This window comes from Artibeus jamaicensis, unplaced genomic scaffold, assembly GCF_021234435.1.
Source record: "Artibeus jamaicensis isolate MK-2021 breed Jamaican fruit bat unplaced genomic scaffold, CSHL_Jam_final scaffold_537, whole genome shotgun sequence".
NCBI lineage: Eukaryota > Metazoa > Chordata > Mammalia > Chiroptera > Phyllostomidae > Artibeus > Artibeus jamaicensis.
This window is the reverse complement of record NW_026522047.1, coordinates 1,874,415-1,899,018: the sequence shown is the minus strand read 5'-3', so window position 1 is coordinate 1,899,018 and position 24,604 is coordinate 1,874,415. Positions and strand designations below refer to the sequence as shown.

At 43.9% G+C, this 24,604-nt stretch overlaps 1 protein-coding gene, 1 long non-coding RNA gene and 1 pseudogene across 2 annotated transcripts in view; 2 read left to right on the top strand and 1 right to left on the bottom strand.

Annotated features, from left to right (window-relative positions):
* The window catches only part of LOC119037594 (uncharacterized), a 28,563-nt gene extending 13,580 nt beyond the window's left edge, over positions 1-14,983 (top strand). The window contains exons 4-5 of the long non-coding RNA XR_005080232.2: positions 13,291-13,446; positions 14,721-14,983. This is a non-coding gene — a long non-coding RNA (uncharacterized LOC119037594). The remainder of the gene's footprint in view (positions 1-13,290; positions 13,447-14,720) is intronic.
* Positions 49-21,604, bottom strand: FAM241A (family with sequence similarity 241 member A). Its single transcript, XM_053658204.1, has 2 exons — positions 21,426-21,604; positions 49-2,679 (listed from the first exon to the last, which is right to left on the bottom strand). Exons 1-2 carry the CDS (start codon positions 21,561-21,563, stop codon positions 2,437-2,439), a joined length of 381 nt encoding a protein of 126 aa, XP_053514179.1. The 5' UTR covers positions 21,564-21,604; the 3' UTR covers positions 49-2,436.
* A 1,369-nt stretch (positions 21,605-22,973) lies between these two features.
* Positions 22,974-24,043, top strand: LOC119037684 (glyceraldehyde-3-phosphate dehydrogenase-like; annotated as a pseudogene).
* Positions 24,044-24,604: the final 561 nt, after the last annotated feature.

The following is a 24,604-nucleotide window of genomic DNA, read 5'->3' as shown; positions in this document are numbered from 1 at the left end:
TATGGCACACCATGCAGTCATTAGGAAGAATAAAGTAGGTCTATGTGTTCACATCTTGGTTCCACTGTTAACAAGCCATGTGGCCATGGGCAAAATTACTTCTCTGTGTCTCAGTTTCCTTATTTGTAAAATGAGAAAAATTTTTAAAAATTTGTAAAATTCATCTGCAGTCAGTTTATTTGTAGGTCTTTCTTTGTATTAAGGGCCAGTGGTATGAGTGATGAATACACCAATCATCTGATAGCATAACATTATAACTTTTATGTCTTTATTCATAAGCAATAACAGTTTCTAAATGTGGCTTTTATCTGAGATTGAAATAATTGAGAATCATTTTCTATCTTACTCCTTATATTATAAACTAAAGAAATTGCCAGTTTCTTTGTATTTTAGGATATTGATATAATTCACATTTTAATATATTTTATAAAGGAAAATATTTTATTTCCACCAAATAAGCAGCTTTTTCTCACCAAAGCAAGAAAAATTGATGGCATACTGCTCTAAACAATAATATATAAAGAAAAACAGCAAATGCCTCATTTCTTTATGTAATGTAATATATACCCTGTGAGCGATGTGCGGGTACACAGTATAAACAGTACGCCAAATCATTACTGTGGGAACTTACTTGCAAAATATTTCCACTGGGCACTGGTGCAACCAGAGCTGATATTGCACACACAGCTTTTTGTTTTTGTTCTTTTTTTAACAGTCCAAAGGAAAATTAAAAATCCCGGTGGCATTAGAAATGAATGTACTTTTAAATATTTCATGCAGATAGATATATAAGATCTTATGGTTTCTATTAAAAACCTCACCTAATGTTCACAAAGACACCTTTTTAAATACAACAAGTTGCTTCTGTGCCAGGTTCATAAAGAGCACTATAAAAACAGTGCAAACCCAATAAAATCACAATGATACAGTACGAAGGTTTTTTTTAAGTAAAACTTTCAGAGGTCTGTATTTATACAAACACATAATACTTTTTAGTGCTATCTTACTGGCATTTTTGTTCCAAAAGAGCTGATTTTAGGAATTTAAGTTGATTCTTTTAAATTAATTTTTCGCTTCAAAATGGAAGACACCGAGGATGTGCAGAGTACATTTTTTTTTATAACAGGGTTGCGTAAAAACTTTACAAAGTACAGTAGCAAAAAGTTTACATGCTTTAGTTATTGCCCTGTGAAAGATAAAAAAGCCCATTGTGCCGTTTTCCTGATTTAATTTGAATTTCTAGATAATTATCTTAACTACACTTCTTTTGTTTATATAAAAAGTCTCTGGGACAAAATGTAAAGATTCTAAGGTCTCCAACAAAATCCAAAATATCAGTTAAGTATATTTAAAGAAATGCTTATTTCCACATAAAACTCCACCATGCTGAATTAAGACGCAGCAATTGCACGGCTGGCCAATTACTGCCTTAGCCTCGTTATGACTGGCTATTGAGTTCCGGATTCAAGCATCTGGTTTTATGCTGAAGCACAATGTCCTTCCCACACACACATTAGGGGGAAAGCTCACTTTTTCTGAAAAGAGTAGTAAAGTATTTCAGCTGTAACACAAACCAGTTGGGGGGATTATGCCAAGATAAAAAAAATAGAATCATTGCTACAAAAGAACTATAATAGGTAAATTTCTGAAAAAAACAAAAACAAAAACAAAAAAAACAGACACTGAAAATGTTTCAGTCAGCTATGGTCCTGGCTTCTGAGGTTTTAACAATTCACAACAAGTAAATAGCACCAAAAATTTCTAGAACTTCAAATGATATACTGAAGTCATTCAAGTCCAAAAAAAGTTATATTTATCTTGGGAAGTTTCCCCAGTAAAGATAAATCTATTCCTTTGAATCTTTAGAAGGTGTGCTAGCTCTCCTGCTTTTCATCAGAATCTTTACCTGGTGTACAGTCATCAGCACCCACACAGTGGTCAGGCATCAGCAGGGACAATAGATCTAAATTATTTCCCAAATAATACAGGGCTATTTGGTGAGGGTGGGTGGGGAGCGTTTCTCCAATTAAAACTTATTTTTTGCTTCTCGTTTCATCCTTTTTCTTCTACAGTGTTTTTTGGGACCCTTTACAAGATGTGTACTGTTGCCTGATTTGAATACCACACCGTTATTTTTCTTGCTCACTCTGTGGCGGTGTTAGTTAAGTTTGACCTAGGAATCGGGGTGTTTAAAAGTGGGTGCACATCACATTAGCAAATCAAGAGTTTTGAATAAGCTGCAAAATGTGTATTCAACCATGTTATAACCAAGAATTGAGTTTAATTTTAAACAACATCCACTTATAAGTTTAATTACAAAATAGCACATGATTTGAAACAAGGCAGACTTTTTGGCTTTCATGCAGTAAGATATGTAACTTCACCGATTACATACATGGCTGCCAAATGCTGAATACCAGCCCAGTTGGCCATATTTTACTGCTGCATATAAACAATGACAAGGCAAAGAACAGCAACTAGTCCAAAGGCTTGGAGGCCAAGGAACCACAGCAGAACCCAGAAGAAAATGACTATCACTGGTTCCACGGTGTGTTCTCCAAAACACATCCTCATGAAGCCCATGTTGAGGAGGCTCTTGTTCAGTTCCCCGAAAAGTGTTCCCATCTTCTTGTATTCATCCGCAACGCCATCGCGTTGGTTATGTGATTCTTCAACATCCTGAAACAGGAAGGAAGGAAGGAAGGAAGGAAGGAAGGAAGGAAGGAAGGAAGGAAGGAAGGAAGGAAGGAAGGAAGGAAGGAAGGAAGGAAGGAAGGAAGGAAGGAAGGAAGGAAGGAAAACATAAACATTAAATGAGAAATAAGGAAATGTCTTTAAGAATAGTGTCTATATCACAGTTCTTTATCTTTCCAAGACAGTTCTTTATATTAAATTATCTTTGTTAAAATAATTGGTTTAGTCTCTCTTTCCTTACTAGACCCTAATACTGTTACAAAAGAAGAACTGTGCCATGCAGGTGACATAGTTGTAATTTTAACTTATTACATCTAATTTCTCTTTTGAGTCATGATTCGAATCAGCAATGATTTACTGATACCCACTTGCTCATAGTAGGTGCAGGATGGAAAGTTACTCATATTTATTTTTAAAAGCTTTGAAAATAGGTTTCCACATAAGAAAAAGTATTAAATACATTAAGTATGCAGTCCACCCCAAAGTTAAGTGAATTAGCTTTAAAATACAAAAATCATCTGCCCGGAAGCACCAAGGGAACAGGAGTTTTGAGTGTCTTCAAACATCTGCCTTGAACCTAGATTCCTTTAGTAGAAACCAACACAAACTTACCACTTAAGGGTCCCGTCAGTGACAAGACATGGTGGCAGGACTACCTCTCTTTCTGGAGGCTCTCAAGGAACCCATTCCCCCGGCCTTTCCAGCTGCCAGAGTCTCCCACGCTCCTTGGCTCCTAGCCCCATCCTCTCTGACCCGTCTTCTGTAACCTTTCCCTCTGACCTCTGCTGCTAAGGGCCCGTATGGTTACGCCTAACCCACCTGGATGATCCAGGATGATCTCCCCAACTGAAGACCCTTACATTTCATCACATCTGCAGCATCCCCTTCACTTTGCCAGGTGCCACATGCACAAGCTCTTAGGGTTAGGTGATCATCTCTGTGGGGAGAGGAGCATTGTCCTGCCTCCAACAATATTTTATATTGAAATTAATTCTTTATTTCCTGTCACTGGTTTTGCTAGAAAGGGCAAGGCTGTTAAAGGCAAGAACCAAGTCTTCAAACTTGAACACTAGGATTCAGTATATTGTGCTGTGCTAGGCCATCGTGGACTCATAACACTTTTTAAAATATAATAGAAGTGTTCTACAATAACAACGTAAGTCAAACACTAAACAAAACAAAAAACCCCACTTGACACATAAAATAGTAAACCAGTACAGAAATCCTGGTGTCTTTCCCACTCTAACAGTAATCACTTTGTGCCTTTGGCAAGTTTCATTGTTTGGATGTGGGGTCCCCGTTGAAGGACCTCCCTCAAATCCAGTTTCCTTCATGGTCACACGACACGACTGACCATGACATGCACTTTGAAAAATAGTCTCACCCAAATCGTGGTTTTCTTTGGGCCATGATAAAAGACATACATAAAAATCAAGGAGTGTTATAAATGATTCAAAATCCTTCTTTACAGACATACAAAATTAATAACAAGAAATTAAAAGTGAAGCCTTAAATAATCATAGGATTTTTAAGAGAGAAAGACCCTTGAAGGTAATTAAGTCAAAATCTCTTACTTTAGAAACAAGGAATAAAAGGTTAAGTCACATTGCCTATTTGAAAAACACAAGCTTTTTCTCTGGCTGGTGTGACTCAATGGATTGAGTACCAGCCTGTAAACCGAAAGGTTACCAGTTCAGTTCCCAGTCAGGGCACATGCCTAGGTTGTGGGCCAGGTCCCCAGATGGGGGCATGTGAGAGGCAGCCACACACTGGTGTTTCTCTTTCTTTCTTTTCTCTCCCTTCTCCTCTCTAAAAATGAATAAGTAAAATCTTTTAAAAAACCCATAAGCTTTGAAAGTAAACTGTGTATTCTGATAGAACTCCATTAGGTGTGCAGAGAACACTACTCACCACTGCCCCTCGGGGGCCCCGTGAAGGCCAGAGTAACACCTGCCTCACAGAGTTATGGTAATGTAATGAGGAAACAGATAAAAGGCTTTAGAACATACACAGTAATCACTTTAAGCATGGTAGCTATTATGTTACTGTATCTGTGATATGATTTATGTCTTGTCATTTTTATTGTATCATGCTGTCTGCATTATTCATACCTTAGTAATCATGTCTCATGATAATTAAATTCAGTTGTATTTTTCTTCAAGCATTATGACAATTTATTAAACAGAAGTGGAGGTGGGATGTTTTCTTACCTGTGGAGAAACCTGTGCATGTCAGTATGGCCTTGCCTCTGTTTATTCACTGTAAGAAGAGAACAAGCTATGCTGCCCCACACCCAGGCTTCTGCCGAATGGGTCACAGTTTAAGGTTCACTTTCACCCATTTTCCTGGGTGCAGTATGACCTGTTTGTTGCATCTCACATGCAGCATGGAGATCTGCTGGTTTTGCCTGTCTGATATTTATTCCACCTTCTCCTGCTAGCTGCATCTTGATCTAACTTTGGGGAAACTGGCTCCTACCCATGCTTACTCCATGTGTTTTGGTGGAAGATGTCCCCCTTGCCCAGCTCCAGGCCTGGACAATGAGAACATTGCATCTCCTTGGACTTATGATTAATTAAGGAGTGAGCTGTAATTCAAGAAAGACCAATGAGAGTTCTACCTAAGACTTTTGCTGCAACTATTGGGAAGGAAATGCATTTTTCCCTACTGGTTTGCTGGGCAGATGGGGGAGAGCGTGCTGTGAATGAAGCCAATATAAAGTAAAGCCCAGAAAAGACATAGTTGTTGTAGTTTGAATATTTGAATTCAGCAAGTGCATCTGCCTCAGGTCTTTTTAATGACCTGAGCCAATAAATTCCTATTGATGGAAACTCAACTCCTAGGAGTTGGAACCCAGAGTTCTGACTATAGATGATGATGATGATGATGATAAAAAATAATAGCTATTATTAATGTAATCTTAACTCTATGGCAGGTATCAGGTTAAGCACTTTCCATTCATCATGCTTTTTGATCTTCATTCATTACAATAAGTATTTTTAATTAATTTCAAATCCCGTGCTCTTAACTGGGGCACTCAACTACGTCCTCAGTAAGTTGGTTTTATTGTTACTAGCAACAATGAACATGAAGAATGTATTAATAAAAATTTAAAAAGCACAATTAGTAGGGGTCATCCGAGTGGGAATTTAGCTATACCTTTATAAAGATTTTTAAAACCTACATAAGAATACAAATGGCTAAATATTTACACAACACAAAAGAACAGAGAGTAAAACTAAGGTGCCAATTTCTCCCTGCACCTTTGGTTGGTCTTCCTTAGCTGTCATGTAGAGCCACCCTCGAAAACACCAGCCTGTGGACATCAGAACTAGGAAGGTCATTATGTTGGGTGTGCATCTGGAGATGCATGCTAACCAAATGGGAAAAAGGTTTTGGACAATGCCTAGTAGTCTATGACTGAGGTTTATGGAAGGAAGGAAGGAAGGAAGGAAGGAAGGAAGGAAGGAAGGAAGGAAGGAAGGAAGGAAGGAAGGAATCCTAAACTTCCTAAAATGAATGAGTCCTAAAGCTTCCTCCTACTCTTCTCTTTCTCTATCCCTCTCCTGCAGCTAATTTCCTAACCTGCTACTTCCCAGAGAAAAGGGAAGTAGTCAGAAAAGAGCTTCCTTAACTTTGCAACACAAAATAAGTCAACTACCTGCTTGGGCCCATCTCCCTGCATTCCTTTGTTACAAATAAGGGAATAAGGAAGTGGTCCTCCTTTGTCTAATTCCTCTTCCCTGTGCTTGGGCCCACACACTGCTCTACCTCACACAACCCCTTTCCTACTTTCCCTGTGTCTCATTCATATTTAATCTTTCCCTCTCAATTGGCTCCTTGTCATCAGTACTTACAAATGCTTACATCTTTCCCTAATAAAACGCTCTATGCCACACCCCCCACCAGCTCTGGGCCTGTCCCTTCCCTTCATAACCAAGCTGTTCGAAACAATTCCAATTCTTCATCTTGGTCAAGGTCTGTGAAGGGACTGACGTTCTGCCCCACTTTAACGGTAGCAAGGTGGCAGTTTCATAGATGCTGCAGACACCCAGATGCCTGGGTCGGAGGGAAGGGACTGCGTCACACACATTCGTTAATGTAAGAAGCCCTACCATCTGCTGAATGTCTATGATGTGCTGGGCAGTGTTTAAAGTACTTTGATCTGCAGAACATACAGGACAGTGAGGAAGAGAGAGTGTAATTTAGTCAAGCGGCCCTTCCCCCGGGAGCTGGTGGAAGATGCACAGGTCCAGGTGCCTACAGCTCATGCTCCGAAGCTCTGTAGGCACACTCTCCTCCCATCAGAGCCATCCCACAGTCATTCACGTAATATTTGCTTTACTGTATCAGGTGTTAGGAGCAGTTCAAACAGTTACACTTGTCTTACATTCATATTCAGCAAAAATAAATCATTTATAAATAGTTTTGTGGTGTTTATCTTTGTCTCACTGTACAGTATGGCTCTGTGAAAGTGAAAATTCTATTTGCTTATGCTGGTTCAATCTTTCCCATAGGAAAATTACATTCTGAATATTTATATTTGAAAATTACAAATGTAATTTTCTTAAAAAAATTTTAAATATATTTCATTGATTATGCTACTACAGTTGTTCCATTGCCCCCCTTCTTTCCCCTCCACTTTGCACACCCCTCCCACCCACGTTCCCCCCTTCAGTTCATGTCCAAGTGTTATAAGTTCTTTAGCTTCTACATTTCCCATACTATTCTTGCCTTCCCCCTGTCAATTTTCTACCTACCGTTTATGCTACTTATTCTCTGTACCTTTTTCCCCTCTCTCCCCCCTCCCAATCCTCTGTTGGTAACCCTCCATGTGATCTCCATTTCTACGGTTCTGCTCCTGTTCTAGTTGCTTGCTTAGTTTGCTTTTGCTTTTGTTTTAGGTGTGGTTGTTAATAACTGTGAGTTTGCTGTCCTTTCACTGTTCATATTTTTTATCTTCTTCTTCTTAGATAAGTCCCTTTAAGATTTCATATAATAAGAGCTTGGTGATGATGAACTCCTTTAACTTGACATTATCTGAGAAGTGCTTTATCTGCCCTTCCATTCTAAATGAAAGCTTTGCTGGATAGAGCAATCTTGGATGTATGTTCTTGCCTTTCATGACTTGAAATACTTCTTTCCAGCCCCTTCTTGCCTTTAAGGTCTCTTTTGAGAAATCAGCTGACAGTCTGATGGGAAATCCTTTGTAGGTAACTTTCCCCTTATCTCTTGCTGCTTCTAGGATTCTCTCCTTCATTTTAATCTTGGGTAATGTAATGATGATGTGCCTTGGTGTGTTCCTCCTTGGGTCCACCTTCTTTGGAACTCTCTGAGCTTCCTGGACTTCCTGGAAGTCTATTTCCTTTGCCAGAGTGGGCAAGTTCTCCTTTATTATTTGTTCAAATAAATTTTCCACTTGTTGCTCTTCTTTTCCCCTTCTAGTACCCCTATAATTTGGATGTTGGGATGTTTAAAGGTGTCCTGGAGGTTCCTCAGCCTCTCCTCATGTTTTTGAATTCTTGTTTCTTCATTCTTTTCTGATTGGATGTTTCTTTCTTCCTTTTGGTCCACTCCATTGATTTGAGTCCCTGTTTTCTTCCCATCACTATTGATTCCCTGTGCATTTTCCTTCATTTCACTTAGTGTAGCCTTCATTTTTTTCATCTAATTTGTGACCAAAGTCAACCAATTCTGTGAGTATCCTGATCACCAGTGCTTTGAACTGTGCATCTGATAGGTTGGCTCTCTCTTGGTTGCTTAGATGTATTGGCTCTGGGGCTTTGACCTGTTCTTCTGTTTGAGACTTGTTTTTTTTTTTTTTTTTTGGTCTTGTCAGGCCTGTTATATATGAAGGGCAAAGCCTTCAGTGTTCACCAGGGCAGAGCAACCCAGTTGCTGGTTTGTGATGCTGTATGTGGGGGTGGGGTCAGAGAGGGAACAGTGGTGCTTGCTCTGTTCTCCTTCAGATTTCAATCCCTTCTGCCACTTCCTACAAGCAAATTGGGCCCTTCTGGTGCTGGTTCCCAGGTGGGTGGGCTGGGCTTGTGTACATTCTAGGACCCTGTGGGTCTCTCCAACAAACTCTCCTGTGAGGCTGGGAGTCTCTCTCGACACCTCAACCCTCATGAGTGTTTTCAATCAGTGCTTTTAGGCTTTATTTTGCAGTGTTGGGGCCCTGGGTTGTGGGGTGTGTCTTGATGCCTGTTTTCACCTGGTTTATCTGTGCGCAAATGTGTGACCACAGTCAGCCAGCTGCCTTGGGTGCCTCACTGGGTCTGCCGTTGCCTCCCTGTGTTGGGGGTCTGCCAACCACCACTTTTTCCTGTCTCAACCCTTCTCCACGCGACCCCTCTCCATGGGCCACTAACTCTGCCCCTCTTACGGGTCTGGATAAATGGTTGTCGGACTTCCATATAGTTCAATTTTCTGTTAGTTCTGGCTGTTTTTTTAGTTTCTAAAATTTTGTTGTCCTTAAATTTGGTTGTGCGAGGAGGCATCTATGCCTCCATCTTGGCTGGAAGTCTGTAATTTTCAATTATTCAAAATTACATTTGAATAATTAAAGAGTAACACAGATGATATGTCTAATAGAACTATGCAATATATGAATTATCCTTGTTACAGTGTAGTTGCCTTTAAATTAACTTTTTATGATTAATTTCTAACTAGAAGCTATATAATGGGATTTGGTTTCAGTTCAAAGTTAACAGTACTCATTTCTCGAAAAGCTGTCAAAAAACCACTCACATGACAACATTTGGCGGTTGTGGGCTGTGTTATACACTCCAACAGTTTCTTGTTTTATGCACCTTTTGTCAAATCCAGTGAGCTGTCTGATTTTTTTCTTTGGAGTTCTGAAATAACCACTGTAGTGAAATTCTTATTCAATGATATGTCTAATAAGTTATCTATCAACCATTTTGACTAAATGAGGAAAAAAAGTTCAATGGGCTTTTATTATTCATGACACTGAAGAGTCTGTAGGAGTCTAGTCTTGTCCATAAAGGATGTGGGTTCATGTCTTTCTTGTGGGAGAAATCTCTGAAACCAGTGCATCTATGTGAACTACCTTGTTTTGTAACACGGCACGTTAGTTCTGGTGATTTTAGGTGATCCACTGAAAATGACCACAATGTCTGCCTTTGTCCTGCATCTGTAGTTATGTTGCAACATCACCAGCCTCTCTGCTCAGCTGGTTTGCAGCTGCATATTATGCAAGATGTGCTCTGCAGGCTGAGGCAAGCCTGCGCGGGTGACTGATTTGCCAGCGCAGTAGCTCACACTCTCAGGAAACCACAGTTTGGTGTCTGTCACGTCCTGCCTGAGAACACTCTTCTGTGCTCACTGAACTCCAGGAACTCACAGTCCCTGAATCACAGAACAGTCTGGCTTACAAAACAAACCCTTCAGTTAATTCACCTCAATTCAATAAACAATGATTGAATGCCTATCGTGAGCAAGGTGAGTGCTGTGGAGAACATGAAATAAACCAAACTGCCTGACATTCTGTTGCTTAATGTATAAAGAAACACATGTTCTCAAATCAGCATATTAAGACACTGCTGCCTGCTCCCTTCCTGGTGAACACGACCCGGATCTTTGTACAAGATTCATAGTTTCCTTCTCATCCTTCTCAGCCTCACTTCCCAGCTCAGGCTCCTCCTCAGATTTCTGGACTTGGATGCTCCACATTCAAAACTGTCACACAGGTGTCTTCTAGGAACCTCAAAGTCAACATGCCTTGTACCCAATTACTTATCACCTGTCCTAAAAATGGTCCTGCTTCCTGAGTGGCATGACCAGAGGTGTGCACGGCATCTGCTTGTCACTCTAGACACGCCACCTGCTGTGTCCTTATTGTCAACCCCAGTGGCTCACTTCCCTCCTGCACGGAGGTCTCTCCTGAGGGAGCTTTCGTGCACTCAAACCACACTGTTAACGCTCACGTGCTCTGTGTCCTGAAGATGCTCACCTTTTGAATCACTCTGGCCCAGAGAAAATTTTTAGTGAAATATTTTAATCTCTTCATAAAGAAAAAAAACCCTGCAGGTTTCATTTTATTTTCTCCATTTGAAATGTAATTCCCCCATATTATTTGCTTATTAGCTATTTGTTGAACAAGCCTTTTAAACACGCGTATTCCAAGCCCTGGCCCCTCACAGAAATGCCAGGAGGCGGGCGTTGTTCGGCCCTCGGGGTCCTGCGCCCGGACTCGGACAGCTGCCAGGGTCTGACGGCAGGAGCCAGACCCTGAGACGGGAGCCCTTCCGGGGGGATGTGCTGCACACCTCCGAACCCCTCACTGCAGAGAAACGGAGGCAGGTGTTTTTTAAAAAGCAAATATTTAAACAAATTCATTATCAGGTGTGATTAAATGATGACCTTACGATATGTACCTTTAAAACATAAAAATTGCTCACTGAGATCTATAATTAACTCACATTTTCCTCTCATTTTTCCACAAAGAATTTGAATTTGCGTATAGTAGCCACAAATGAGAAATATAATAATAAAACATAGAGAACCGCCGGGGGATGGCTGAGGAGGGACTGAGACCCTAGAACACAGCACACAGGTGACCGCAGTCACCGAGACTGAGCCTCCAGGTGGGCCCCGCCCCTTCCCACCCGAGTCAGCGCAAGGGGCCCACAGCCCAGGGGTCCCCGCTGCGGCGGCCTCGGCTCCCACTCGCCTCAGCGACCCTTCGTGCCCACTGACTGAAAGGGCAGCCCCACCTCCCACCCACTCCCGACCCACTCTTCTGGCTTTTATTGTCCCATAGCCCTGCAAAGCCGCCGAGGCGTCGCCGATTTCCTCACTGTCTGTGTCTCCCCACTGCGGTGCAAGGTTAACGGGGAAGACACGTGGGCCTGTTTCTTTGAACTCCAGGTGCCTAAGTGCCTGCGAAGCGCTAGGAGTACCATACATTTTTTGAATGAATGAACGAAAAGCTGTCAAGAAAGTGTATGCTAGTCAAATAAAGAACAAATAATAAATACAAAAAACTGCCCCTAATACAATGGCTATAATTAGTTGCTAAAGCTATTGAGGATCAATGATACAAAGGAGAAAACAAATGTCTGTGGTACATGGCCAGGAAGTTAGAGTAACTGAAGTCTTAAAATATGGTTAAATACTGAGTGCCCAAAGACAGAATTCCAAATAGTTAATCAATTAAACTTCCAGATGACAGGAAAAATACTGTCATCTGGAAATGACAGACTCATTATACCCTTTCCATTATATTACTGTTAAATAAACTGTACATACATACAGAATAAGGAAGGAAGAAGTTTGGTGTTTTCTTTATTTTTTTTCTTAATATATTTATTCTTAAGGTTTTTACACTGGGTATTTTTATTGATACTGAGGATGGTTATGCTAACTGTTTGTCTGTGAAGAAATCACTTCATTCTTGCCATTCTTTAAATTTAAAAGCTTAAATTGAAGGTCATTCTATATTCCTGTGAAACCCTTAAAGTCATCTCTGAAACCAACAACCACTTGACATGTGGAGAAATTATGCCAGGAGGGTCTGAACAAAGCAATCGGGGACTGTGTGTGAAAGGAAGATTATATACAGAGCTATGGAATCCTTTGGGGACCAATCTCATTCTCCTTAAATTCATTTTTCGGTAGCTAACTTAGGACCAGATGAGTTTTTGTTACACAGCTAAGCAGAAAGAACTTCAAGTATCAGTCAGTCCTTGCTTTCCAAAGGCATAGAAATCATTCATTTTCACATATACATTGAATGTACGTGTACAATGTTACCACGGAAGAAGACTGGAATAGAATTAACATTTTTCATTAGCATGAGTTACTATAAAGGGAGAGATCATTCACAAATTACCTACTCTGTGTAGCAAAGTTTAGAAACTTTTTATTACTCTAAGGAAGTTAAGAATAAGCAAAAAACAAAAACCAGGTGTCTGTTTGGCAAACTAAGCATTGTTTAGAACACTGTTCGGCCTTTTACATGTCTGTAAGTTACAGACGCTGATAGCAAAGCAAATGACTTTTAACTGCAGATATGCAAACAAATTCATTCTAGTGGAGGTTCAACTGTCCTTTCTCACTTTGACGATGGAAAAACCCAGTTTCATGCCTCTTTGCAAGTTAACTTCAATATGTCCTTTTTCCATATGCATTTTTGTTTCCTTAATTTCTCCTTTGAATTGTTTGTAACATTTGCCTAGTCCCCTCATTAATAAGGAGTTAAATAAAATCCTTAATCTTAGCTCTTTTTGAAAATTATTCTCTATCTTTGCTATTATTTAAATGGCTGTCTGAATTTTAACTTGTATTAGTCTTGGGTTTTGTTTACTATTTTTCCTATGAAAGAAAAATTAAAAACAAAATTACTAATTTAGACCAAACACATACATTAATAACCCTCAATATTCCCAAATTCTGTGTTTGTTAGTCTTCATCTTTCCTGTTCCTTGGGGGTTTTCAGATGCAGGGTAACGAGGAACATGACCCTTGACTGAAGCTGATCCTCAGCTCAGGGCTCTAATGTCACTATTTTCTTTGCTGTAGATTCTGAAAACAGAGTATGTTCCTGTTAAAATCAAAGTTCTCTCTCTTCAGAACAGAGCTTTTTGTGACAGTATTTTCCCTGGAAAGACACGTTGCTTCAGCAAAAATATCAGTTGAGTTTTGACCAGCGGCGTCGTTTTGGACAGACATTTTTACAGACTCTAGGACCTCAGAGACGCCACAACAATCGTCTGAAGCACTTGCCAGGTAATGTGCTCTCTGGGCCCATGGAGATTATATTGTAGAGTCAGCCTGGGAAGGACAAGTGGGAAGTGGTGAAGAATAAACACGTTAACAAACAAGGTAATTTCAACTACTCTGAGAGCTACTAACAGCGCTTAGAAGCAGATGGGGAGACTAGGGGTCCTCGTGCAGAGGAGGCCGAGCTGGGATCTGCAGAGGTAATGGGCGAGGAGAGGACAGGAAGCTCTGCAAAAACAAGATCTGGGGGCGGGAGTCTGCAGGCAGGATTGAGCCGACTGGGTAGGGCAGTGATTTTGACTGTGATCCACAGTGAGAACTCCAGTTCCTCTCGTGACCCAGAGTCCAGAAGCTGCAGTTCCATGACACGCCACTCACAGCCCCTGCTCACTCTGCACTGAGTGTACGTGTGGGCCGGCGCTAGCTGGGTGGTTGAGAGCCCAGACTTTCAGTGTGAGTTGGAGTCTCAGTTCTGCAATCTACTAACTGCGATGCTTTTACTGGGTTGCTTAACCTCCCTGCGCTGCAGCTTCAACGCGGGGACAGTACGAGCATCTACTCATGAGGTTTGGTACCAGAGTTCCTTCCAGGAAAACTAAGCTGATTTATCCTCTGACTCTAACATATTCTTATTTCATATACTGTTTCCCAAAACCCACACGGTTTGTCTTTTTAATCTGAAATGAGTGGATGGGTTAAAAATCACCCCTACCAGTTTAATCTGGGTTGCTTTCACACCAGCGTGGCTGGGAGTTCCCTGCCCACTGGGTGCTCCACGGAACTGCAGCTTCATTCACTGCAAAATGTGCCATACATGTTCAGTGCAAAAATTTACTATGTTACGTTAAATGAATGTGTTTCACATATATGTAAAATACATGTTGAATGTAAAAATTTACTAAAATACAAAAATGTAATAACTGTGAAAAGTTTCACCTAACTGTAGCACTATAGGTGATATCATTTGTAACATATCTGCTACACTTATAACTTGTCATTCACAATGAAATGTAAAATTACGGCACCCTTTTACAGTGAACTCCCTTTAAACTACTTTGAACAAATAAAAACTACTTTCAAGGGGATAGCTAAAAATCAATGAGAATATCAGCTAGTTCTTGAATTAGACTTTGAAATTATTGTAAACTGAAAAAATGCTAAAATTTATATTCATTTTAGTTCTAACCACCATTGTAAATAGCCACAATCAAACAAACAATCAAACATCAAACACAATCAAACATCTGTCATTAGAAATGACTTTCCTTCTCAATTCTCAGCCATGGCGGCAGCGAGCATTTCTGCTCCACGCAATGGCCTTTGAGAACCAGAGAGTGTGGATTCCGAATCCGACCAGACCCATGACCTTTGCTGGTCAGTGGAAACCACAGTTACATTCCTTGCCTCTGAAGATGGTCTGCATGAGTCCAAGTAAAGTTCTGATTAAGAGGATGAAAATAAAACCAGTTTTTAAAAATTAGTGGGAAGAGGGAATAATAATAAAATAATTTTAAAAATCTCAAACAGGTGTTAGAAAAATATATCAAAGGGAATACAGAAAAACTGCACATAGAAATTTCTTACCACTGAGTCAGATGTTAAACATTAATAACAACTTTATCCTTCCTTCTCCATAAACTTCGCCCATTGGTGCCCAGCCTGTCCCCAGTCAAGCTGCGACAGAGCCGTCCCCATGAGGAAACAGCCAGGACGCACAGCCAGTGCTTCCCCCTCCCTTTGCCAAGATAAGGCACAGCTGCCAAGGCGGCGGCGTGGAAGAAAACACTAGGTATCGGAAAAATTAGATCGGGAGACAGCACCTTTTCAATGAAGAAATTAGAAAATTCAAATTGAAATTAGAAATTCCATTTCTTTGCTCTAATAAAACTACTCTTATCACACACGTGATGAGACACACACACATGAAGTACACACACGGGAATGTACAACCCTCTTCACGAGCTGAAACATGACTCGGGGGGATTCGAGCTGTGTGCCCAGGGCGCCTGCAGCGCAGAGAAGACGAAACCGAAGACGGCGAGGCCGGGCCTGGCAGAGCCGTGACTGGAGATCCAGTTTCTCCACTGGCCTCGAAGGGCACGGCCGGTGCCTCGTACGCCCTGGGCGGTTGCCTGACCGCTTCTCCTGACCAGGAAATTGGGAGCACATGGCCCAGAGGCAGGGAAGGGGGGGCCTGCCTTCGCCCAGGAAGGGTCCTCGACCCCAGCAAGGTCCCAACAGCAGAAGGACCTGAGGAGCTGCAGAAAGCAACAGAACTACGACTTGGGGGTGACGGTCTTTTTAGAGAAATGATCAGGAAGTTGCAATCATTTATTCATAATTCAATAATATTGTGTGGAGATCTGAAAATTACATGTACTGAAATATGTTTCTAGTATGTGGTTAGCTGAGAGGAATGATTCAGAGACTCCACTGTGAATGATGCTTTAAAGAGACCGAAGGATGCCTGCGATGTGCAAACATTGTTCCCTGGGCGACCCTAGCAACTGGTGGGTGCATAGGATGAGATGAAGTTTATGCCTGAATTTTCTAGACCCACAGCACTCGGTGGGGTGAGGCTTGTAACCGCTCTGAGAAGACGTGACAGGAAGTGGGTGAGAACTCCACCACCCCAGGGAGGCCCTGCAGGAGGGCTCTCTGTGTACACAAGTGCACCTGGGCGCCGGTCTGCTCCCGAAGGACCTCGAATGAGCCGCTTTGCCGGGGACGAGTGCTGGCTTCTCACACCTTACCAAGAGTTCAAGTAAACATCTAGGGAAAACAGGGAAATCACTGTCTTCCATGTATGTATCATCACTGATCCTACCTGGAAGGGCAGGCGTGGTGAGTGCTGAGGGTGACCTATTTATTCTCTGTGCCCCGCCCTCTCCAAGTGAGGCCCATGGGCAGCGTCGGCCTCAGTCGTCTGAGACCTGAAGCCTTCGGCCTTCAGTCGGACCGAGAGACACGCGCATGCACAGTAACGCTGAGGGGCACTGCTCGAGTCCACTTTCCTCCCCGGTGACTTTTTAACTGCAGTCTGGGAAACCCAGAAATGACATGGCTTCACATTTCTTTTCAGGGTCCTGCTTGGAAATCAGGTCCAAAAGAAATCACACACCAACCATGTGCCTGGGTCTGCTGCAAGCACCGTACACACGGCAGGAGCTCATCACTCTCCCCCAAGCCTCGTGGGGTCACTACAGCTACTCTTCCCTTTATGCAGATGCAGAAACCGAAGCCTGAGAAGGTGAAGTTACAGTTACTATGCGGCAGAGTTAGGAGTCAAACCCACGTATTCTGAACCCAGAATCTATACTGTTCATCACATGACTGATGCGTGGTCAAACAGAAGGCATAAGACATTCCTGGACTGTCACTTTTGTTAAAAAAAGATGATCTTGTGGAACATATTTTAGTAAACGCTGTTTGCAGAAGTTCCTCAATGTATTTACTTAAATATCTAGGGGCCAATATTGGTCTGAAAGTTCCAGGTGCTGCAGAGGCAAGGGACAGAAAGGCAGTACTAACATTCGAAAGGAAGAAAAACCAACCTTCTACGTAGAGTGGATGGTCACATACCTGGAAGAGGTAAAGTAAACAAATCTAAGAGATACTGGTATTTATTAGTATTAGAATTAGTAAAAGAGTTCAGAAAAGTAGCTAGTTAAAAACTAAACACATAGAATCAGTAGCCAGAAACCAGCAGCAAAATAACGATGTGGAAAGAAAACCTGTTTCACAGTTCCCGCAGCGATATAAAAGTTTAGTAACAGTCTTACAGCTGGGCAGAAACTGGGTTATGCAGTGACTAGGGAAAGAAAAGATTAGCCTCACACCTCGCATTACCCATGGAGTCATGTAAAAGAGATTAGACCCATAGAGTGAAAAAAGAAAACCATAAACACACACACACACACACACAAGAAACTATTGGTGGGTATTTGACTCATTGTGGAATTAGAAAGACTGTTCTAAACAAGTGTGTGTGTGTGTGTGTGTGTGTGTGCGCGCGCGCGCGTGTGCATGAAATTACCAAAGTCCTCTGGATAATAAAGATGTAAAGCATTTCTAATTTTTAAAAATCAGAAGCAAAATTATAAAGTGAATAGCAAGCAGGCAAATATGTGAAATAATGGATAAATATAGCGATGTCAGAAAAAATGGTCGAAGAACACGATTTGAAAAGAAATACGAAGGTCCAACATGTGTATGAACGGGTCAGTAACCGTCTTCAGCAACATCTTACTACAACGAGGCAGTTGTGTCCACTAGATCGGCAGAGATTAACCTGTGATCGCACTGCCCATGGCTGCCCTCGGCTCCCACCGCAGAAGGTACAGCGGCGCAGCCTTTCTTCGATGCAAGTCTCCAAGATGTTTCAGATTTCAGAGTGTGACTCACTGACCTAGTTCCACTTCTAGGAATCAATCCCAAGGTGGAGCTTCAGGATTTACAAGCAAAGATTTTTGTTAGAGCATTATTTATAAAAGCAAAGTTAAGGCAACTCAAGTGTGTCATGTTGGGGGAATGGACAATTAAGCAGCCCTAAAAATAATTTTAACTGAATTTTTGATAATTGGAAGAATGATACCATGTGAAAAGTAGATAAAACAAGACATCAAATTCAAACATTACATTAAAATATGGTAAAAATATATTATGAGCATATGCATGCCTACAGAGAGGTATATGAATGTACTATTACTAAATGTTTGATATTTTATAGAAAAATATGAGTTGAAGTGAGATTCCAAATGCTTTTGTTTTCCTTGGATCTGTCTATATTTTACATTTTTCAAAGTACACATTACTTTTATAATCATAAAGAAAGGGCTTAAAGCTGAAAACGATGATTCCAAAGTCAGCCTAAGGTAGACAGGTCCTTTCCCATTCCAGGTAAGCAGGGCCATCTCGGGCTCTCTAGCCCGTGGACCCCTGCACCAGGGTGCATGCCACTCGTGTGGGAGACATATGAGAGGGGGCCGCAGCTGGTCAGCCCCCAGCTGTGAGCCAGGCAGACACACAAAGCCACCTGGTATCCACAGTTGTGGACAGGACGAATCATCACTCAAGCACCAGACGCCCACAGGCACAAGGGGACCGTGCCTGTCATTGCAGGTCCTTGGGCCTCTTGCCTCTCCCCTGGCTTATCTCTCCTAGAGGTCGGACTGCCTCCACCAACTTGACACAGTTCCCACCCCCCCACCCCCAGAGGACTTGAGCCATTCTTTCAGGTCCCTTCCCAGGATACGAGATTTTAGTTAGGACTCTTCTGTCAATCATCACCTGGAAAGAATCAGGCCAAAGGACAGAGGAGCCTCTAAAGACAAATGGCAAACTTAGATGCTTCCATGTGGCCAGCAGACCTAACACTGACCGTATCTCAGTTGTTAAAGAAACAATTGTATTAATACCAGTATTTCAGTATCACTTAAAATAAACTCCAAAAGTCAGGTGCATTTTGATCTGGTATCATAATAGCAATAAGCCAAAAACAGGTGTGTATAGTCAAAGATGAGGCAAGAGCCTTCAGGTTGCAGGACCAGCACAAGCCTTTCAGACAGGAGTGGAAAGAAACGTCAGTGAAGGAGAGGATGTATGTGGAGGAGCCTGCAGTCTAGGGAGGAAACCTGCCCCCAAAATTATCAGGTAAGGCAAAGCTTTGCGAAGGAAATAACTGCAAAGGGATGAATGCAGAACAGCAGCACTGGCTGGAGCTGCCACATTCAAAGGAGCCTCTGGTTCTCCCTCCAGGTATGGGACTCATGTGGCCTCTGCCTCATCTCCAGCTAGTTCATGTTGGTTCTTTTTCTATTTATATTATGCTTTCTATTGAAAAATTCAGTTTCACTATGCACCCCAATGTTCATAGCAGCACAATTTACAATAGCCAAGTGTTGGAAGCAATCTAGGTGCCCATCAGTAAATGAAGGGATCCAAAAACTGTGGTCCATGTTCACAATAGAAGTCTATGCAGCAGAAAGAAAGAAGGAGCTCCTACCCTTTGCAACAGCATGAATGGAACTGGAGAGCATTATGCTGAGTGAAATAAGCCAGGTGGTGAAAGACAAATACCATATGATCTCGCCTTTAACAGGAACCTAATCAAGAAATCAAACAAGCAAAATATAACCAAAGACAGTGAAATAGAGAACAGGCTGACAGTGACCAGAGAGGAGAGGGGAGGAAATTTTAGGGGAAAGGGGAAGGGTTTGCAGGAACAAGTATAAAGGACACATGGACAATAACAAGGGGGGGTGTGGAAGCAGGAGGGAGGTGGGGAGGGCTGGGGGGTTGGGCTGGGAAGGGAGTAAAAGTCAGAAAATTGTACTCAAACAACAATTAAAATAAATAAAATTTTTAAAAAAGAAAAATTCAGTTTCAGTTCTAAATATCTAGTTTACAAACCAAGTTTTCAGAACTATCCCATTTGTAATTTAGAATCTGTGTGTCCTTAAAACACGAAACAAAGACACATCCTCTTAAGGAAAACTCAGTAAAACAACCCCTTAGGATATGTTTTATAATTGTAATTCCATTTACTTCTATCTCGAATATCTTTATAACTGTAGTTATCTCCAAAATCACTGCGAGTGCATTACAATTTTCAATTGCATTTGCAGAACCGGGAGCAGAGCCTGGGAGCTGACGTCAGGGTGTGGGGGCAGCTTTTGTTTTTCCTTGGGGGCACTTCTCATGAGAAGTTTTCCTTCAGTGCTAATACAGGAGGAAACAGAGATCTTGGGCATCATTTTCAATTATTGTGTGTGTAAGCTTAGATGACATAAATAAATGCAATAAAAATAACATTTTCACAGGAGTCCAGGAATATGAGTTTCCGTGACATGCAATGAAAGAGGCAGATTTGCAGAGGGATGTTTTCTAGGATATAGGTTTCCTTATTATTATTTTTATGGGTTCCCTCCTGTTTCTTTGTACCATAAGCCATTTTAATAAGGCCAGAGCTACTGATGATGCAAAATCCACAGAAGCTTAACTGAGGCGTTTTACACCCTGCCCTAACAAGTATTTGAAAATTTACCTTGGGAACCTCAAATGGCCCAGCACACCCGTCGCCATGTGGGTTCCTGTTGCCTTTTTCCTTCACTTTTCCAGTTGAACAACTACAGTGAGAGGAACTAAGCTCTTTAGCTACCGACTCATGGTGCAGGTCACTGGGAAAACCGGCAGGAAGAGAGTCAGGGATCTGCCACCTCCCAGCGATTCCCTTCGTTGTCCCGGGGTGAAAATCTACAGCCCACGTGGTGAGCGAGCCCGACACAAAGGTGCAGTTCTTGTGGGTCACACACGGCTCTTGCTTTCCTACATCAAATGTTGAAAGTACAAGTTACGCTTCAGCTGTCCATGCCTTTCATGACGACACAGGACTTTATGAAACGTGACAGACGAGAAGTCACAGGAGGCACGCGTCGGTGGACTGTGCGCCCTTGGGCGCTGCAGAGTGAGCTGGGGGTCCTGGCTCCCCCCGCTGAGCTGGGGGCGGGACGGGGGCGGGGGACTGTGGGGCCTCATTGCGCCTCCGCGGGGAAGGTACCCCAGCAACCTTCCCATTTCTTTGACTAAATGCCCTGCCCAATCCCGGAGGCATCGCACTGCATTTAAAAAGAGAAAACTCGTCGTTTCACAAACTCACGACCCCGTTTTTCCCGGACCCGCGCGGGCCTCGCACGTTCCTCCACCTCCCCGCGAACTGAAAGAAACTGCTTTGCTTTTTCACTTTTACAAGGAAACTGAGGTGCTCTGCGAGTTCCCGCGCAGAACTCGCCGCGGGGAGTCCGCGTTAGACACCCGCTGGCACACCGGCCTCCGGCTCGCCACTCACCTGCGGCCCCGCGCACCTCTTGGTGCGGGAGGGCTGCGCGCGGAGCCACGTGCGCCGAAGCCCCCAGGCGGCAACAGCAACTCCCGCGCCTCTCCGGCCCTGCGCACCCCCGCCCCGCTGCGCCCCTGGCCCTAAGCACCTGCTCGCGCTGCTCCGGTGGCCGCCGCCTCGGGCTCGCCCGGGGGTCCCGCTCGGCCCCCGCCGCCGCCCGCTCCGCCAGTGGGTCCCAGTTGTCCCCGCGCGCCCCGCCGCCTCTCAGCTCCCGGGCCGAGCACATTCCGCCGCCGAGGGCAGCCCAGAGCTCCCCGGCGCCCGCCCCGCGGCCTCGGGGAGGGCGCACCTGGGGCGGGGCCGCGGGGCGGCGCAGCAGCGTGTCTGTGGGTGTGACCCGGTGCGAGTGACAGACACCTGCACACAGAGTCGCAATCCAGTGTGGCCCCTCGGAGGCTACCTGGCGCTGGGGCGTGCGGAGGTGCTGCTGGCCGCCGGTCAGTGGGAGTGGTCCAACCCTGCTGGGAACGCAGGCTCTCTCTCTGCCTTTTGTTCTTTCTCTGCGGCTCTGGAGTCTCAGCGATGTGCTCTGTCGCCCTGCCCTGTCCCCCTTGCTCGGTGCGACCCGACTGTCTGTGGGTTGGCCGGTGTGGGGGTGCAGCTGCCTTCCTTCACGTTTCTGTAAATGGGGGGCGGGGGTGGAATGTGTCTCTGTCAGTATCTGTTAAGGAGGACACGTGGTTTATAATCCATGTGATACCACCTGTGATAGTGTGATTTTATAATAAAACATATAAATATATATAGTTGGTCTTCATCCTATATTCCCGGCTCAGAGCTGCTGAAACTCTTGGAATTTTCCAAGTGTTAAAAGTGACCAAGGTCTCTCCGAGAAGGACGTTCGGACCCACCTGAGGACGGGGCTGATGGGATGGAGCCAGTCCGGGGATCCGAGGGTTTGCACTTCCAGTCCCACCTCCCACCTCCCTACTCTCTGGGGGGCCCAGGGGCTGGAAGTTGAGCCCACCCCCAGTGGTCAGTGTGTTAATCAATCACACCTAGGTAAGGAATCCTTCACAAAACCCCACGGATCCAGAGCTTCTGGTGCTGAATGAAGCACCGGAGTGTGGGGGAGAGGACCTGGGAGCTCTGTGTATCTTTCCACACACCTGGTCCCATCTGTCTGCCACCTGTGTCCTTCATAAGTGACTGGTAGGCATAAGTAAATGTTTCTCTGAGTTCTGTGAGCCGTTGTGGAAAATTGCAGTGGAACCTGGGTGGGGGGTGTGAAACCTTCACTAGTCAGAAGCACAGGTGACAACCTAGCCCGGTGACAGGCATCTGAAGTGTCGGGGGCAGGCAGCAGTCTGGTGGACTGGAGCCCTTAACCTGTGATGTCTGTGATCTGTCTCCAAGCAGACAGTACAAGAACTGAGTTAATGTCTTTGTGGTGTTCAAAAACTCACATCGAACTGCCCTGCCCTACAGGAAGGTTGAGGGGCATTTAATTAAAATATTAAATTTTCTGTATCTCTTACATGTACTCTGAGAAAAAGAAATGAGATAAAGTGTCCGGCTCTTTATCAATGGAAAGTAACTGTGTGCCTGGCTATGGAGAAGAGGACAGTCCTCTGAAGTCTTGGCTCCCAGCCCCTCGCGTCACTGACCGCCGCATCTCCCTGTACCATGCCCAGCCATGCCACGGAGACCGGATGCTGCAGGTGGAGGGAGCAGATTGGGCCTTATTGGGTGTCTGGTCACCAGGGCCGCTTTAACTCTGGCAAAGCGGATACTGTCAACATCAATGAGCCCTTCATCGGCCTCAGCTACATGGTCTGCCTGTTCCAGTCTGAGTCCACTCATGGCATGTTCGAAGGCTCGGTCAAGGCTGAGAACGGGAAGGCTGTCGTCAGTGGAAAGCCCACCCGCATCTTCCAGGAGCGAGACCCCACCAACATAAACAAGGTGATGCTGCTGCTGAACATGCTGTGGAACCCACTGGTGTTTTCACTACCTGGGAGAAGGCTGGGGCTCACTTAAGGGTGGAGTCAAGGGGATCATCCTCTCTGCCCCTTCCTTGGACGCCTCCGTGGGTGGTGGGTGTGAATCATGGCAAGTATGGCAACGAGACTATTGGCAGTGCCTCCTGCACCACCTGCCCAAGGTCACCAGGACAACTTTGGCAGCAAGAAGGGACCACTGCCACCAAGATGACCATGGGCCCATGTCTGAGAAGCTGTGGTGGCCCAGGCACCACCCAGAGCAACATCCCACCTCTACTAGAGCTGCCAAGGCTCTGAGCAGCAGCATCCCTGAGTTGCATGGGAAGCTCACTGGCACGGCCTTCTGTGTCCCCACCTCCAACGTGTCGGTTGTGGATCTGACCGGCCACCTGGAGAAAGCCACCATATACGATGACATCAAGCAGGTGGTGAAGCAGGTGGTGAAGGGCCCCCTCCAGGGCAAGCTGGGCCATACTGAGGGCCAGGTGGTCTCCTGCGCCCTTGGTGCTGGGCTGGAACTGCCCTTAATGACCCCTCTGTCAAGCTCGTTTCCTGTCATGACAATGAATTTGGCTATAGCAACAGGGCGGTGGGCCTTATGGTCCACATGGCCTCCAGGAGTAAGAGCCCCGGGGACCACCCACACGTGGGAAATCCTGGGGAGAGGAAGAGAGGCCCCGAGGTACTGGGAGTCCTTGTCCCAAATCAATCTCAAGACTCTCCTGACCATCAGTTTCCTTCCAGATCCCTCAGCAAGGGGTGAGGCCTCGAGCACCCTACCTGGTCATGCACCATCAATCAAGTTCATTCTACCCAGCACTCCCAAAAGTTTTTTTTGATCTTCTACTAAAATATCTCCAGGCACAGACAGGGAATTAAAACGAAGGAACTTTAAAGCTTGTTTTAAAACAACTGGTTTCTGTTTTTCGAGTCGGGCAAATAGAAAGTAGAAAATATGCCTTTTGCTATTACAAATTAGAAAGAAAAAGAGTCTGGTTTATTTCCTTTCTTATAAGTCCTTTTACATCCAGAGGAAAGTGATTGTATATATAAACACTTCAGAAAGTAATGTGACAATGGGAACCCAAAACATCCCCTCATTCGCCTCGTTGCTTTCCTCTAATGTCGGCGTTCTCATCCTTGAAGTTTTGCTTTGGCCCTTAGTAGTTTTTCTTATAAAAAGTGGCTATATCTATATTTAAAATAATTTAGAATTATATATGTGGCCCATAGAATGCAGAAAACAAAGACGAGGAGAGAATGAAGAAAATTAGAAAACAAAACAATAAGGAAAGAGTGGAGAGAATGTAGAAAACAACAAACA